The sequence below is a fragment of the Molothrus aeneus genome, chromosome 6, assembly GCF_037042795.1.
Source record: "Molothrus aeneus isolate 106 chromosome 6, BPBGC_Maene_1.0, whole genome shotgun sequence".
NCBI lineage: Eukaryota > Metazoa > Chordata > Aves > Passeriformes > Icteridae > Molothrus > Molothrus aeneus.
Window position 1 is genome coordinate 6,606,667 of NC_089651.1, and position 18,805 is coordinate 6,625,471.

An 18,805-nucleotide genomic window follows, 5' to 3' on the forward strand; every position below is an offset into this window, starting at 1 on the left:
TTATAGGAAGCTGAGGGCCCACCACAGGGACATCCTGGGAGTGAGCAGCAGCTGCCTTTTGATGGGGTGCTCCACAGCCAGTTGTTTCTGTTCCGTGGGAAACCCTCAATTCCCACTCTTCAGAACCTGATCTTGTTCAGTGAAGCATTAGTTCTTGTGCTGTTCTCTTTTCTGCCCTCCCTTCTCGAGGGCTGGGAAACCTTCCTGGGCAGAAGGGAGAAGGGAAACCTTCCTGGGCAGAAGGGAGATGGGAAACCTTCCTGGGCAGAAGGGAGAAGGGAAACCTTCCTGGGCAGAAGGGAGATGGGAAGCCTTCCTGGGCAGAAGGGAGATTGGAAACCTTCCTGGGCAGAAGGGAGAAGGGAGATGGGAAACCTTCCTGGGCAGAAGGGAGATGGGAAACCTTCCTGGGCAGAAGGGAGATGGGAAACCTTCCTGGGCAGAAGGGAGATTGGAAACCTTCCTGGGCAGAAGGGAGAAGGGAAACCTTCCTGGGCAGAAGGGAGAAGGGAGATGGGAAACCTTCCTGGGCAGAAGGGAGATGGGAAACCTTCCTGGGCAGAAGGGAAGCAAAGAGCATCTCACAGTCCAGGTAGTGATTTCAGTGATTTCAACGATTACAATGATTTCAGTAGTTGCAGAAGGGGGTGCACAGGCAGCTAGGGAGTTAAAATACACTGCAGCAGCTACCCTATTTCATCCACAGCCCCCTATTTCATCCACAGCCATGTGCTTTTGAGAAAGAGATCCATGAGGGAGCTTTGACTGCTTTCCAAGCTGGTTCTGCTATTTCAAGGTCAGTGGCATGCCCCTCCTCTAGCAGAAATGGAAGTTGCTTGTCCCACCTAAGCTTCTGTATAGCCAAGCTCTGCAAAGGGCCATACTGAGGGGGTTCCCAAAACTCCACAGCAGGGTAAGCAGGTTTCCCCAGTTTGCTCACTCCATCTCCCTGACTGGGGAAGTGGAGCACATCTGCTGTGACATGGTAATAAGCAGGTGGTAACAGGTGTATGGGAAGGCATTGCTTCAGCTGCCTGCAGCAATTCTTTACCAGTGCTCTCATCAGGAGGGGGGAGCAGCAGCTCTGAGGCTGGATATGTGGGATAACCTCATGCCTGTCTTTGGTCAGGAAATGCAGTAATTTACAGAGGAATATCACAACCTCCAGCTCCCCAGAACTGACACCACCCTCCCGACACATCTCATCATCATTCAAGTGTGAAACAGCTGCCCGTCTCCCTCCACCTCAGGTTTTCAGCCATAAGAATTGCTGAAATACATCTTTTACCCTTACAAGACTTTTTAAAACATGCATGAGGCCTGAGCATGGAATGTTACTCAATGATTTTTGTAGGCACTTTCGCAGCCAATTTCTGCTCTGATGAGACATATCAAACATCTTCTTTTAGAAAGCAGCTCAGGTCTTTGTACTGTAGTCTTAACAGTGGACTTGACTGCAGCTCTTATTTGATAGTATGAATGTTTTACCATGCAGCCATCACTGATCTCATTTCTCTTAGCTGTATTTTGTTCTTAAAAACAGAGCTTAACAAACAAATGTTTTGTATTTGCATATATAAAACAGTTTAGCAGGAAGGTAAATTGCTAGTCTTAGTTGCTTGAAAGCAGTGAAAAGGAGAAAAAAATCAATTTGGTCCAAAATAGATGGTAAAAATTGAAGCTAGATTTTCTCAGTGGAGTTAGTAAGAGTTATTACTTAATAAAATGAGTTTCTTGAGTAGAACAGTGGGTGCTGATGGTCCAGAGCTCATGGTGTAGGCTTTTGAGGGTGGTGAATATGCTCCAGATGAGCTCTGTGCTAGATTTATGGGCAGAACACCACTAGAAGCTGTGTGCATCTTCTGGTTTAGTTCTACTCTGTACACCCTAACGTTGGTGAACCACACTGGTTACATGGGCACAGTAGAAATTATTCACTTGACAATCTTCAAAGCTCCCAGGCTGCATCTGCATCAGTGTTTCAGTTTGATGTGTGATTCTGGGTGCAATGGAATCAGTCATTCCCTTGAAATTGTTCTGGGACAAGGTTCTTGAAATCCCCTGGGTGTAATCCTTTGTGTTGAAATTCAGAAGGTAGAGGAGAAGACCCAGCTTTGAAGGTGTTGCCACCAGGAGAGAGAACATCTTTTGTTTTACTTTGCAGGTACTGTTTTTGTGGAACAGAAATATTCCCCATCAACAGTGTATTTGTTTGGTTTTGTTTCCTTGTTTGTTGCCTCAATAAAACCCGCACCTGTTTGTTTTGGCACCAGGAACATTGAGTTATCTGGCCTGTGTAAACATTTCCCACCTGCCTTGCTTATTATCTCTCATCCAAATACTCACTGCTCTTGTGGGTAATTAGCAGACCAGTTAATCCAGGAGAGGCAAATTCTTTAGGACATCTGCAAACACTTCTTTTTTTAACGTGTGCTTTCATATTAGAAATCACAAGAGGGGATTTTTTTTTTTTTTATTGAAGATACACGAGGAGACAGAAGATGCTTTTCTGGATGATGTGCTGTTCTGATGAGCAGCATTAATAATTGACTCTGTGCTGAGGCAGAAGGCAGTGCACACTCTGAGGGAGGTGATGATATCATGGTAACCATGAGAGCAAAGCCCCAGTGGTCTGAGATGACGGCAGATGTGAGCATTGCTCTACACGAGCTGTTCCTCTGCTGGCCACTTGGCATTTGATGGAAACCCCTTTGTTCATGTCATATGTAAAATATCCACTCCTGGAAGTTTGCTGGGTGTGGGGGTTCCAGTTGTGGGTTTCTCTGGGTCAGGATTGAAGGCACTTGAGACAGTATTTCACGTTTGGACTCAGGTGTTTATTATTTCTTATCAGTAAAACAGTCTCACTACTCTGAGTTCAGCAGCTTTTCACTAGAAGGCACAAAATGGCCAACAATCTCTTGTTCCAAGGTCTTTTAAGACTAAAGTATCCAATTAAGAGCTGACACCTGGATTATTCTCCCTTTTAACCCAATAACTGATCCCACAATGCAGAGAGCCCACAATGCAGACTTTTCTGCCCAATTACAAAATGCCACCCAAACCCATGAAGATGAAGGGAGAAGAAGCATGAAGAAGAAACCCAGGGTGACACCCTGTGCCTTCCATCTTGCTTCCATCCACAACATCCTAAAAATCCCAAACACTAAATTTCTCACTAAGTGATGCACCTGCACTGCTCTCTATAATCTATTTCACACTTTTGTGGATTCCAGTCTATCTTGAAGTCTGGGAAACTTTCTCCATGGATGAGGGTCAAAGTCAGTGCTCCCCTGGGGGTCAGGGCACCCCAGAGCAGACAGAGAAATATTCCCAGTGCCCTGGGTTTCCACAGCTGGGGACAGGGTGGGTCCTGATGAGCATCACCCCAGAAATGGAAATGGAGCAGAATTTCTGTCCTTGTGTCACAGGGGAATGGCTGTGCTGCAAGGGAGGAACCTGCAGATGGATGAGCCTGTTTTCCAGAAGCAGTAGGTGAGATTTTCATCCTGTGTACCCAGGGTGCAGCCTGCTTTATGAGATAGCTCCTATGAATTGCTGTAGTTGCGATTTCTTTTGGTAATCTAGTCCTGTCCCAAATCAAGTGCAAAGATGTGTCTCCTCTGTGGTTACTGGCATGCATGTCCTTGAATTTGTGTCACTTAAAAGAGTATGATCATACAGAGAGCTGCCTGTATTCCTCTCACACTCACAAGCCAGTGTACAGTAACTCCTGAAAAAACTTCGTTTTCTCAGATCTTTTTTTTACTTGATAATTAATACACTTATCAAAACACAAAGTTATTATTTTCACTCTAATCATTTAGCAACTTGGTTACCATGGTGATAACCTCCTCAAAGGGCAGCATTTTGACTCGGGTCACAGCTTTTCAGGATGGTGAAAATGGGCAGGTTTGGAGCTGAGACTGGCACAGGACAGAGGACCTCCAACCCACTTTTTGCTGAGGTGTCAGTGCCTCAGTTTCCTGCTGCCTTTCCCTTTCCATGAGGGAGGGATGCGTGCACACAGGGCATCACACAGAGCTGCTGCTTGTCTCACCATGTTCCACTGAGGCCTTTTTGTGCATTCCCAGCTTTCACTGATGTTCTGCTCAGCTGCAGGAGCTGGTAAAGAAACTGACTTTTGGCTTTGGAGAATCAGCCTGGTGAGTGAATTCCATCATTGGAAGAGGGGTCTCTGCCCCCTCAGCAGCAGTGTGACCAGGGACCAGCCCCCATAGGGTTCTCCTGGGCTGTGGTTATCACTGTGTGTGCCTGGGAAAGAACCATGTAGCATGATGCTGCAGAGCACTTGACATAAAAGGTGTTCCTGGGCTCTGCTCTGTGTGCAGCCCTGCTGTGTAAAGCTCTTTTGGGTAGTGCCTGTTTGGCAGCAGTATTGCTTCAGGCTAAGCAGGAGCAGGGTTGTCATGTCTTGTTTGTCTTACCCTTTGCATCAAGGATGACAAAATCCTGAAAAGTTTTAGACTTGAGATTTGTGCTCTTCTCCCCAGCCTTCAAATCGTGGACTGCGCTCTCAAGTGCTGCCATTAGTTGAATAATTTTGTTTATTTCTTCTTCTGCCTGAATACACTGCTTAAGCAGTTTAAAAATTCTTTTTCTAAGCTATAGCTTAGTTTTATGGAAATGCATTCACATAACTTTGGAATGCATAAATCTGGAAACTCAAATAAGTATGTACTTACATGTTTAGAGAAAAGGGAATGTTGGTTGGAAAAAAGAAAAGCTCTTCAACACTGGGGTTTTAGTTATCACTGCAATGTAAGGTACTGAATAATGGTCAATCTAGGTAGTTCTTTGAGTTAAGATATGATCAGCTTAGTATATGAGAAAATCTTAGTATAAGAGAAAGTATTTAACAAAAAAAAAAATCTTTTAAATGGATAAGAAAACATAAATCTAACAGAAATTTGCCTCATTTCTTTTTCTCCCCCTTCCCCTGCTACTCAGATGTTCTGTGTGAAGATGAAATATTTGAGTCACCTCGGGGAGACAGGAAGAAAGGTTCAGTGACAGGACATTTTGAACTCCATCTTTATGAATGACAGACCCTTTTCAGGTAAATACAAACTCTTCTGGTGTCTGTCCAGAGAACCTGTGCAGCTTATTGATCTTCTTCACTTGTGCTTACTCCTCAGACATTCATTGCCACAGGGTAGGTTAAAAGACAAGTTTCTACAGAGTCTGAGAATCAGCCTTCAAAGTTGAATAATTTGCATTGTATTTTCACCCTTTTTTCCCCCCAGGGTCGAAGAGCTATTATGTGTGGAATTTACCTACCAAAATTAACATGTTTTGTTTCTATTAGCATTCAGATTTAGCTCAGAAGAAAGTATTCATCCGTTTCAACTTTCTGGTTTGTGCCAACCTAGCTTATTACAGGCTAGAAAGGCCAGAGTCAAATACAAAAATTGGCATTAGTTTTCCCATTAAAAAAGGCAGGAAACATACAATATTGGCACAAACCCTGTATTTCCTCTTTTAGAACACAAGGTGTAAGTAAACACCACGTTTTTAGTCCAATCAATGAGATCTCTTCCAGGAAAACTAAATAAAATGGTTCTTTCTGTTTGCTTTGTGTAGAACCCATTTGTTGAGAACTGAGCCCTTGTAAAATCACAATCAACAATCATTTGCTCATTTATGACAACATTATTACATCTGTTTCCCTCAGCAGGAGTGCCAGGTCAGGCTGCTCTTGCCATGATGTCAGCCGTTCATTCCTGTCCTGTGGAGTTATTTTCCAAGGCTCATTCTCAGGCCAGATTGATGGAGCTGACATGATTTCACAAGCAGCAGCTGGAGGCTAACGTGGTGGGTAACAAGTGGAGAGGAGAAAGTTGGCAAAGATGGTGCTGAACTGGGAGGAGCGTCGATGGAAGCAGGATCCCAAAACTGTCCTGGCCAGGACGGGCTTGCCTCTTCCCACCCCAGCCTGAACACGTGTCCAGGGAGAAAGGTTTGGCTTGGAGTCCAGCTCAGGGCTTCTGCCACACACTGGCTTGTTTGTTTGACATGCAGTGCTCACTTCTGGTTTCTCATCTCATCTGCTTTTCCAAGAGCTCTTAAGATTTCCTTGTCAGATTTGGATACTTGTACTGCTTTGTTTTGCTCTACATGAAACATTTTAGACTGTGCTTTAATCTTTTCCAAGAGCTCTTAAGATTTCCTTGTCAGATTTGGATACTTGTACTGCTTTGTTTTGCTCTATATGAAACATTTTAGACTGTGCTTTAATCCATTCCTGTGTATTGGGATTTTTTGGTCTGATGTTTCAGGCACAACAAGAATGTTGTTTAAGTTTCAAAAAAAATTTATTTTGGTTTCAAGAATACCACCTAAATATTTTTCTTTTAGTTTCAGTACTACATCATGACCAATTATATATTTTTCTATCTACTATTATTATTACTAAGCAGCCTGTATTTTTCCAGGCTGATTAGTAATAGTAATTGTAATGATATACTTTTATATATGGACACTGTGGGTATGCAAAAGGATTTTACCCTCCAGAACCATATATGAACACATTTTATTTCTCTGTTTTACTTTGAAGATTAAATTAAAATCATAGAAGCACAGAACATCCTGAGTTGGAAGGGACCCCCAAGGACCACTGATGTCCAGCTCTTGGCCCTGCACAGGACTACTCCAAGAATCACACCAGGTACATGAAAGCAGTGTGCAAAATTATTCCACTAACATTTGGGAATTATTTATGGGTAGCAGATTTACATATTTAATATTAAAAAATTAAATTTTAAATGGCAATTATGAATTGAGGCTATGAATCTCTTTTTTTTCTACCAAGCAGGCAATATAGCAGAATTCTTAATGTGAGATATTTTCACAAATGGCACTGTACTAGCTGAAGATGGAGTAGAAATTTGACTGATGTTGATGGACATCTCTGCATTGGTACTGAGCAGGAATGCACACCAGCTAATTATAGCACAGGATAAATCTCCCTCACTTCTCAGAGCAGTCAGTGCAGAGAGAACAACTTTTCCAATGGGCAGTTTAGAGCAGGGGCTTAGCACAGCTGCTCTTGTTTGTGCCCTGAAGGGTCACGTGGTGGAGTCCTGTCAGCCTCTAATTATCTGTATAACCTAAGGTTTGTGTGTAAGATCTCATGTTACAGCAGCTTACCCTGCCATATGTTAATTAGATAAGTATTAAAATAGAAAATGACAACATTCATGTTAACTTTACATAGGGTAGAAAGTTGCAATGTTGGTAGGTTTTATAAAAATGCCTGTTACAAAATTATACAGAAGCACAATATTATTTTCAAAAAACACACACAAATAAAAAAAAGATGAGCAGCTGAACATTTAAACTTCCTTTTAGGCAGATTTCTTAAAGACAAATAAGGGGTCAGGGAAGGAAGAATGTGTGCCCTTATTCAGCAGTTAACAGTTAATTACTTGCTACCCCTGACTAATAAAGCTGTGCCTCTTGGTTCAGGCACACACATCTCATTTTTTAGAAAAGTAGTCTGGAAGATTTATTGCATCTTGCCTTTGAGTTGTAAGGGAAAAGGTTAAAAAAATGTAGTAAGTCTGAGTCAAGGAATTTCATGTTGTAAAATACATGAAGTCTCATGAAAGTATCACAAGTGCCAGTACCATCAGGGAAAAGAGTTCTTATGGGTTTCTTCTTAAATCCCTGCAAATGTCAGTTTCCTTTGGTCAAATCATAGCACTGTGTATTCTTGTTAGGACATTTTTTTTTCCCAAGGATTATGTATTTCACAAGGATTATGTATTTCACTTTCTTGGCTCATCTTACTGCATCCTGAGGGGCTGCCAGCTTTGTTCTCAGTGCAGTTATCAGTTCCACATGTCATCAAAGGAATGCCCAGCCTTTGGGTGCCTGTTTAATGCTCTCCTTTTAGTTTCGCTTTCTCAATTTACTCAACAGCTGCACAGAAAAAAAAAAAAAAAAACTGAAAGCAACCCAGATGTGTTTAAAATATGCAGTCCTAGGAATAATGTGCCTGTTAAAACATTCATATCTAAACTGTTAGTTTAAGTAAGGCAAGTATAATCCTATGGCGCACACCTGAACATTGTAAAAATTACAACTTCCTCGCTGTCCACAATGTAAAAATCGTGTCAAAAGATGTATACTGGAGTGGAGCTATCTGCTAAAAAATAAGCAAAGTAAGCTGCAGCACTGTGGTATTGTCTAACATTTAATCAACATTCAGGAGGCCTGAGGCTGCTCTGGGGTGTCCAAGCGTTTCAGGAGCAGTGCTGGTTTAATCAGGCTGCATTAGGCTCCACCTCCAGCTGCTAATTCCTCTCATTCCCTTTCAGTGTGCTGGGACAGCTAGCTGTGCAGCTGAGGAGTTCAACCAGCTCAATCCTATTATTTTCTCTGCTGGACACCTGTCAGTAAGATTAGCTCCCCACTTTGGTTCACAGTGTGGATGAGTAAACATTTATGCCAGGAGGTCAAAGTGCTTTAACTGGTCAAAGGCTGTTGGAAGTTTTAGAGACAGCAAAGAAACCTTTTACACCTTCCCATCACAGTGAGGTTCAAATAATTCATACTTTTCCTACATGTACATCAAGAATTCTTTAATATGTACATATATATCAAAGATTGTGAAGGGGTGGACTAAAAAACCAGTCTGTCATGGTTTAGGAATGGTATTCTCCATGCCTCTATGGAACTGCCAGAGCATTTATTTTTTTCAAATATTCTGCCACTTTATCAGGGTCCTGTAGTTGTTTAGGGGTGAACTTCCAAACCACTGGAGCAGAACAATCCTTCAGAAGATGACCCATGCCACTCATGTCTATCCACTCTTGGGGCACATCTCCTTAGAAATCTCTTTCATGACTCTAAATGTGGTGTGGGCCCCACTGAGGAGACCTGGAAGACTTAGTAACAAGAATATGCTTTCCTTAACATCCAAAGGGAATTCAAGTCTCAAAAGCTGTGTAACAGGAGGAAAAGGAGGTAAAAGGCTGGGGAAAATCACCCTCCCCTGGATCCACACACTGGATATGATTCTTAATGGACTCCTGAAGGTCATGCCTGAGTGTCACAGGCATATTTTCTGAAAAATCCCTTTGCCAGGATTTTTCTCCTGAGAAGCTGAGAGGCCTCAGAAACGAAATGTAAACAATGATTATCTGCTGCTATGGAATGTGGCAGGGCATCTTTGATTGGTCTCATGTGAGTTGTTTCTACTTCGTGACCAATCATAGTCCAGCTGTGTCAGGACTCTGGTCAGTCACAAGATTTTATTATGCATTCTTTGCTAGCCTTCTGATGTCTCCTTTTTCTTTCTTTAGTATAGCATTTTTAATAGAATATATACCATAATCTAATAAATCGGCCTTCTGAAACATGGAGTCAAGATTCTCATCTCTTCCCTTGTCCTGGGACCCCTGTGAACACCACCACACCTGAGGTAAGGGCAGGAGAGCAGCACTGCACCCACATCCCAAAACACCTTCATTGCCCCTGATGTCACCGTGCCACAAGCTGACATTGCACAGCACAGCAATCCTGACCCCTGTCCCTGCCTGGACAAGGAGCACGAGGTGGGCACAGAGTGCAGGGATGGAAAGATCCAGGGTCGGGGGCCATGGCCACACAAACAGACCCAGCAACACAGGGAGCGGGGGCACCAACCCAACACAGCAAAGGCTGGCATCAAACCTGTTTCCAGCCTGCTCTGGGCAGGTCTGCTGTCATCTCAGCCCTGTGTGACCCACGCTGGGCACCAAACAGGGCTGTTGTGGCTGTGGAACGGCACTCCTGAATTTGGTGTTCCCACTGGAACCACCCCAAAACGTGCGCTGCTCCTTCCTCACTCCACTCCCTGCGTGGCACAGAGAGGAGAACTGGAAGCACAGAAGGCAAAGACCATGAGTTGAGGCAAGAACAATTTACAGGAAATGGCAATGGGATAAGAAAATAAAAAGTAACCAACAAGTTAACAGCCAAAGTGCCTAAGGGGGGTGAGGGATCCCCACAGGAATTCTCACCATGGTACCGCAGGGTGCTTGACAACACCAGAGTGCCCCCACAGTTACCCATGCCCACAAAATGACATGAGGTGGTGGAAAATACCCTCTAGGTTCTGGCCACTGCAAAAATTAACCCTGTCCTGGCCAGAACCGGGACACAGGCATAGCAAACAACAAATCAGCCTTTCTGAAGAGCTGAGTTAACTTTTCCAGTGTTACTTCAGCCCACAAATTATTTTATCTACCATGCACATACATCAAGAGGTTTTTTCATTATAAAGTGCATCATTTCTTTCTATAAATATGTTGCAGATGTCCTTTCTCACAAAAGAAGGGGACAAGGTGAAGAAGTCTATTATTTGTTCTCCGAATGATGTTCAAGGCAAATAAAGGGTAAGAATCCAAGGCCATTCTTTCTCTTGTTTATCCAGTTCTGTGCATAAAAAGGGGGTTTTAAGAGCCATACTAGATGTTCACTGTTAACATTATAATGGAGATTTTTTTTTTCTTTTATTCATGAGTATTTCTGTGACATGCTAGAGATTCTTTTTTTATATCAGTTGAGTGAGTTACACTGGCCCACTTACAGATTGTATTAGAGTATGAGTATCATGGTGCTTTTTCAACATCTCTGTTTTATGCATCCTTCCTACCTGCATACTCTGGTAGGATTCTTTCTTCTTTTAAGCCAGAAAGCCAATTTTAGAGGCTTTTGTTTCTAGGCAATTGTTTCTGACCCCGTGCTGCAGTTTTGGTTGTGCCAACACTCCTGCACATGGAGTTGCCTGGGTGAGGAAAAAAGCTTTCAGGCTTTTTCAGTTTGTTATTTAACCTGAAAACTTTAACTGAGTGCATCTACAGCACATTTCCATAAATGCTTTGAATTGCCACAACTCAGGTGACAATAAACTTTATTAGAAGGGCAGGAAACATTGGTAAGGGGGAAGAGTGATCTATGAAAAGCAGGAGGGTATCTTGTGAGATAGTTTATGATTTATATGATATTTTTAATAAAGTGAAAGCATTTTTGAAGTTATTAAACTTTAAAACCATGTTACAAAAGTCAGGAAAAAAAACTTTAGTTATGGCTCCTCTTTTTCAGCACCACACTTTTTGGACAGATTCTTAGTAATTTTATTCCTGGTATTTCTGTCATGTGCAGAAGTGGAACACCTGTCCAGGTTCACTTCTTCCCTCTATCCATTTTTAAAAATCTTTTAATAATGTTTGTTATCTGGGAAAGTTTATTTTTCTGCTCTTAATGGCCTGGGTCATAATTTCTGTTGCACTGTTTGATGTTTCTACAGAGTGTGAATTTGGTAGCAGTAATACTAGTAAATAACAAAACCCCAGCAGACAAGAAATACAAAACAGAGCATTTAACAGTCCCATGACCAAAACGTTTTTTTCATATGAATAACATGTACCTGAAACAGCTTTCTTAAATGAAATGAAATTAAATTAACTAATATTCAAGTCAAATCCCTCCAAGTCTTCCATACTTGTGGGATTTGGATTTGCTTGCTCAGCTTGGGGCTGGACCATTAAGAGACCCCTTTTTTTTTCTTCTTGTGGATCTGCTGCTTGTTGAATTGTCTGGGCACTAGAGCTCCACAGCTTAGGGCTGTCAGATAACTGCATTGTGCATGTCCCTCTGCTCAGGGGAGGAAGGGGGATGGACCTTCCTGCATCAGTCACTATTTCTACACCAACCTATCCTCCTCTTCAGAAAAGCATTGCATTTTTTCTGCTTCATTTGGCTTTCTATGGCATTGCTGCTTGTACAACCTTGAAGGCAACAGCTCTTTACACTTTGAAACCAGGACAAGCTGGTTTTAATTTTCATTGTTGAAGCCACAAAAGAGCTTGCTTTAATATTTTCAGTAGTATTTTTCCCAAAATTTATTTTCACATCAGCACACTCTCTTCACACCCTCAATGATTCCGCTGCCTATTCTCCAATACTTAAAATACTAGTTATTTCTTTAGCTTCCAGCTCTACCTTTAGGAAAAGTAGCAGATTTTCCTCTCATTATTTCACTTTCCATTATTTAATCTCAGCCATTTTTATTTTCAGTCACATGTCGTATTAATATGTGATAGCTTTCCAAGTCATCACTGAACATTTTTATTTCAGAGTTTCACATTTTCTCTTTAATGTCTCTTACTTTTAATTTACCATAGACTATTTTTTTCTTTTTAAATCATCAGTTTTCCAATAACCTATTTTGCTATCTTTCATCTTTCCTTATATCATGAAATCCAACTAATTTTATGGTTTATCTGTTCATTCCTCAGTTATGAGAATAACAGCCCTTCACCAAGAAAAACAGATATGCTGACCTCTCACCCTTAGTTCTACCAGAGGACATGCAGAAATGTCCCACACTCCATGGCATGTGACCATACACACTTCAAGCTAATATTATATATAACTATTATTGTATATAACTATTATTTTTTATATATATATATATATATATATATATATACACACACATTAGAATAGTACTATGTATATAGTATTATATATAGTATATAGTATATAATACTATATATAGTATTATAGTGTATATAGTATATACTATATATAGTATTATATATATTAGTTATATATATAAGCTAATATTATAGATAACTATATTATATATAGAGATAACTATATAATATATATAACTATATATAATTATAATATATACATAACTATATATAGTTATATATATAATATATAACTATATTATATATATCACTATATATAATTATCTATATATATAGATAACTATATTATACCTATATAAAACTATATTATAGATAAATATATATAGCTATATTATACATATAACTATATAATATATAGCTATATATTATATATAGCTAATATTATATATATATGATATATAAAGGTATAATTATATATAACTGTCTCTGTCTTGTGTAGAAACATAATATAATAATATAACTAATTATAACTATAACTATAACTATGACTAAACTATAATAGTAGTAGTAGTAATAATAATAATAATAATAATAATAATAATAATAATAATAATAGTAGTAGTAGTAGTAGTAGTAGTAGTAGTAGTCTCTCACTGGAGACTATGATGTCTGGAGAAATCACCACCAACTTTCAGATGGTAAAAAGGTTGGTTCAGTTCTCATTAAAAACTGTGTTCCCGTGTTGCCACTGAATTCTGCTCGTCTTTCAAGGGGAACATTCCCTGTCAGTTCTCCTGTTTTAATCCCTGTTCTGCCAAGGGCTCTGCTGCTGGCAGTGACCAGTGGGTGCTGTGAGCTGGGATGGTGGCACAGCTGCTCTGCCAAATTACATTGATGCCATCCTCAAGGGTTATGCTCCCTTGAACTGACCAAAAGATCTCCAAAACTCCCAGCCACAACCCCACCACCACTTCCCCAGCCTTGTGCTCCTGCCTTTCCCTCACTTCTTCACTCCACATGCCACTGTCTGCACACAGTGCAGTGCACACAGTGGCTGCTCAGACGTTTGAAATGGGTGTGACACAAACACTTTTTTCTCAATTTCAGGAACTATTTCTTCCCTGCTTGGTTCTATGGCATCGGTCACTGCCTTCTGTAACTTGTATCTGTCTGCACAAATGAGCAGGCAAGATGTTTCGCTTCAGATATGAGAACATTTTTGAGAAACTGATCCTTTATTCTGACATTTATTAATTTAGAAACAGATAATTTTCAATGTAAGGTTTTAATTATGGTCTCACTTGTGGCAGTTATATAATTGTGAAATTGGCAAATCTCTTGGATGTCCAGTATTCTTATGGGGAAGCATGACTTCACCCATGTTAAATACCACACATTTAATTTTACTGATAAAGTCTGAAATTCATGTCATCTCACAACCTTACATATTTCAATTAAAAAATATTCTCCTTCTACGTCTGCCCCTTTCCACACTGCTAGAAATGGCAAAATCAGGCTTCTGAGATTCGCTTTTTCTCTTCTTTTTCAAGTGAAATGCAAAGGTTTAAAACTCACTAGAGAAAACATGAAGCCCTGTATTATTTACATGAGTAAGAATTCTACAGATGGAGCCTGGCATAAGGGTGATTCACTGGTGTGGGTTAAGGAGAAATTTCTCCAAACCTTTTTACACAACGAGGAATATCTCATCGAGTGTTTTTCTGAGACTTGGAAAGAAAAACATCACTTTTTTTTTCCTTCTCTATTGTATTTTGTATTTTAATTATGCATTCCATGTGTTTTCTTCATGTGTGCACTTAGAGCAACAGACTTTCCATTGAGAAGTGAGGTAGATTGGTAAAATCTAATTTGTAGTCTTTGCTTCAAAGACAGGACTACTACAGGGACTGGGCAGTAATTCCCCCACCTTAAATTTGAAAGTGCACATCACTAACTTTGAGCAGACACACGGATGTGTGTTTTGCAACAATCCCCGGGGTGCCTACAGAAAACATGAGCATTACCACGGTGTGCTCTGCTGGCTCTGGCTGGGCTGGAGTTCATTTCCTCCCCAGGGGCTGAGCTGGGGCTGCTTGGGGTTTCTGCTGGGCACAGCAGCGAGGAGACACAGCTGGGGCAGTGACCCAAGGCACTGAAGGGATTCCCCAGAGCAAAGGACACCGTGCTCCAGACAGAAAGGGGGCATGTTGGGAAGGATGCAAGTTTGACAGGAAAGTCTCACAGATATGTGAGCTTAGCAGAAAGATTTTTAAATGTAGAGTCTGATGAAGGAATAGAGATGGAAGCAAGTTTTGATATAGAAGAAAAGAATTGCTGAGCCAGTGTTACTGGATAACCGAGGAGGCAGAGGGTGTGTTAGTTAGAAGGGGTTTTTATGGCTTAGAGCAAAGGATAAACCCACCCCAAACAAGAAGATGTTTTTACCAAGCACAAAGATAGCACAGGCAAACAAGGCAGCAAATGTGGCAAGTAGAAAAAAGGTCTCAGAATTTTCCACTGCAAGAAAACTGAAAAACAACTTCTAGCTTAAACTGTTAACATACTAACTTTTAGTGATAGAAGAACAGTAACATGAATATGCTAATTATAGCAGTTATGATAGGCTAGAGATAAAAGTTAGGGTAGAGATTGGTTCTACTGTATGAAGATGCTCAGCAAAGTATATAATGCACTGTAACCTAAAGAAAAGTTTATAATGCATTGTAACCTAAAGAAAAGTATAGAATGCATTGTAACCTAAAGAAAAGTCTAGAATGCACTGTAACCTAAAGAAAAGTATAGAATGCATTGTAACCTAAAGAAAAGTATATAATGCATTGTAACCTAAAGAAAAGTATAGAATGCACTGTAACCTAAAGAAAAGTATAGAATGCACTGTAACCTAAACCAAAGGGGCTCCAGGCCTGCCTGCAGCTGGAGCTGACAGCTGTGGGCACAGCTCTGTCACCCACCACCCTGGGCTGCTGTAACCTCTTGGATACAATAAACTGCATTTTGGAGAGCTGCCTGGAGTGCAGCATCTCTCATTCAGGCTCTTACAGGGGCAGAGCAGGGTCGGGGTGGTGGCACCGCTGTTCCCAACAATGGTGACCATTAATTATCACCTGAGATGGGTCCTGCTCTCCCGGAGATGGCTGAGCCCACGGGAAGGCTTTCCTTGTTCTGCCCTGCTTGTCTGCACAGCTTCTGATTCACCTGCTCGCCTCTCTCCATGGCAGCCGCCGAGTTTGGGCCTTTTGTCCCTTCCCATTGTGAAAAATGCCTATTTTATGATTGGCTTTTTGCAAATATTAAAATGAATATTATATGTGTTATGTTAGAAAGTTATGCTGTATTAATTTTCTTAAGTAATGTATTAAATATAGTTTTAGGTTATAACATAATGTTAAAAGAGAAACTATGTAAAAAAAGTATGTAAACTATATAAAAGTCAGATACTTTTTTAAAGGAAGGACTTGCACTGATAGCAACTACAGGACACCTACATCTTTCAGAGAAAACAAATTTATTGCTCCATTATCAGAAGAAACAAACTTCTTCCTGCCTCACTCAGGCTTGAAGGCACCGTCAGGATTCAGGGGAAGTTGACACTGACCAGAGAGAATCCTGTGTTTGAATGGAATTTATGCATCATGTATGAGATGTATGAATATGCAACAGGTTCTTGTTTTTAAGGATTAACATGTGTCCTTTTGCGGGCTTATGCTGCCCAGAAAAATGTACCCTGATGTCCGTAACTCTTTGTTTCTATTGTCTCATATTGTCCTAATTCAACATTTTTATTACTCTATTGCTATATTTATAACCATTTTATTACTATCAAACTTTTAAAATTTTAAAAACAAATGATTGGCGTTTTTCACACCCTTCTGTCCCGGCCCCTCCGCTGAGGGCGAGGAGCGGCTGAGCCCCGGCAGTGCCCCCATCCCTGCCCTGTCCTGGGGGAACGCGAGGGACTCTGCCCACAGAGAGCCCCCTCCTCCTGCACCCCGGGCATCTCCTCCTCACGGCGAGCGCAGAGTTTGTGTTTTATTTCATTTTACACAGCGCACGCCCGGAGGGGCGGCCTGAGGGGCACCGCTGCAGGCCGCTCCCTCGGGCCGGCACCGGCGCTGGAGCAGAACCAAAGGCGGCGGGGACAGAAACCCCAGCCCGAAGCGCTTTGGATCGGAGGCGGCCGGAGCAGCGCCGCGAGAAGAGCCCAGGGGGGCTGGAGCCGGACACGCGGAGCCACAGGCGGCCGCTCCCCGGCAGCACCGGGAGCGCCGCCCTTCCCTACGTGCCGCTCCGCGGACCCTGCGCACGGCGCTCAGTGACGTCACGGCGCACAGCCAATGAGGAGGCGAGGAGCGCGGCCTGCCCGTGTTTGAATTGCGCGGCCGGTGGATGGCGGTTGGTGCGGGACAGCGACCGAGAGACAGAGCCCGGGACGGTGCGGGCACGGCCTGGGGGTGAGAGAGAGGGGGAGACCGGGAACGGCCGAGGGCACGGCCCGGGGCTGACACCGGGCACGGGCACGGGCCCGGGCCCGGCCCGCAGGGTGAGTGCCGGGGGTGAGCCCGGGGAGGGAAAGGCCCGGCCCGCAGTGGGAGCGGGTGCCGGGCAGGCTGAGCGGGCGGCCCGGGGGATTCTCCGGCCGCAGGGCCCAGCCTGGCGGCGTGCCCCCAGGAAGAGCCGCCTGCGGTGGGTGAGGAGGGGCCGGGAGAGCCGGGCGGGTCTGGGAAGGGCGCGGCTGAGGGAGGCGAGCCGGCCCTGGAGCGGCAGCGGCGACGCTGGGAGCCTGCACCGTGTCCCTGCTCGGGGTAAGCCAGCAGCGCACTGCCAACAGCAGCAATGGGCTGTTTAAAGGGAATGGGCTGTTTAAAGGGAATTCGGCTTTGGGGCCGGTTACTGCATCCCCTGTACTGCGGGGCACGTTAACGTAAATCCCGCTTTAACTCTCTTTAAATGTACGCGCGACGTGCCTGGGTCAGTCCAGGGAGGGCAACACGGGCAGCTCCTCTTTGTGCTGAAGAGCAAAAAGACTGCTCGCCTTGGTCCACAGAAATGCGGTGCCTCCTCTGAAGGCTTGGTCTGTATAAAGGAAAGCCTGTAGGCCATGTAGTACTTCACATTCTGAAATAAACTCGAGAATTCCCTGGGGCAGTGCTGGTTGGTTCCTTTCTGGAAGCTGTGCTGAGCTAAGGCACCTTTCGAGGCCATTGCAGAGTTTGCCAAAGTCTCCTTGGGGCAGCCCTTGGGCCCAGCACAGGGGCCTGAGCAAACGCGTGAACTGCTTGGAAGAGTGAAAGGCTCCTATTGCAAATAAAACCTCTCTTGTGTGCTGCAGAAAGGATTCGGCTGCTGGATCTGAAAGGGTGCTGGGAGTGGAGCTGGGGAGCAGAAGGGATGACTCCTGGCAAGGAAGATGTCTGCAGCCATGTCCAAGTGGTGGTCCGGGTGCGCCCAGAGAGCCAGAAGGAGAAGCAGGGCAGCTTCAGCAGGGTGGTCCGTGTCATCGACCAGCACATGCTGGTCTTTGATCCTAAGGAGGAGGAAGTCAGCTTCTTCAACAGGAAGAGAGTGACCCACAGGGATATTAACAAAAGACAAAGGAAGGATCTTAAGTTCATGTTTGATGCCATTTTTGATGACAGCTCATCCCAGTTGGAAGTTTTTGAGCATACTACCAAAAATCTAATTGATGGTTTCCTAAATGGGTATAACTGTACAGGTAACTTTGTTATTTATCTTCTTTAATTAAAAAAAACTTAAGGGAATTTCTCCAAATTTCTACTGTCCTGTCCAGTGGCTGCAGAGCCGTTAGAAAAGCCTGAGATAGGAATAAAATATTGTGGTTTAATTCGTAGATATGAAAGGCTGACTTTTTAGTCTATGGAAGTTAGGATAGCTCTACTCTATTTTAAAACTAAGTTTGTGTTAAGGTTATGATAGACTTGGGAAGTTTATCTGAAATATATGTGCTAATGGGAGTCATCTAGAGTTATTCAAGCAGGAGCAGTTCTGTCACTGAGTGTGTGACATAACCTGCTTTATGAACTCTTCAAGATCTTGGGGTTTTTTAATTGGCTGCTGGAATGTGGTGAGGAAATTAAATGCTTATCAGCAGTAAGTCGATGCCTTAGGGTTATGAGAGTAAGTAAATAATATTTTCATGAGACGTATCAGTGAATGAATTTTGAACTGAAGATTCACGAGTGTTTTTTGGAAACATCTCGCTCTAATTATAGATCTGAAAGGTAAAGCCTAAGTAAGAAACTTTATCCATTTATGAAATAGTTGTGCAGAATGACAGAGGTTTGTGAATAGTCATTTCACTTTGGTCTTCCTGATTA

The 18,805-nt window shown here is 42.7% G+C and overlaps 1 protein-coding gene across 1 annotated transcript in view; it reads left to right on the plus strand.

Annotated features, from left to right (window-relative positions):
- Positions 1-16,837: 16,837 nt before the first annotated feature.
- KIF18A (kinesin family member 18A) overlaps positions 16,838-18,805 on the plus strand; it is a 30,972-nt gene continuing 29,004 nt past the window's right edge. The window contains exons 1-2 of the mRNA XM_066552260.1: positions 16,838-16,921; positions 17,800-18,183. Of these exons, the coding sequence (XP_066408357.1) occupies positions 17,859-18,183 (325 nt within the window). The 5' untranslated portion in view covers positions 16,838-16,921; positions 17,800-17,858. The remainder of the gene's footprint in view (positions 16,922-17,799; positions 18,184-18,805) is intronic.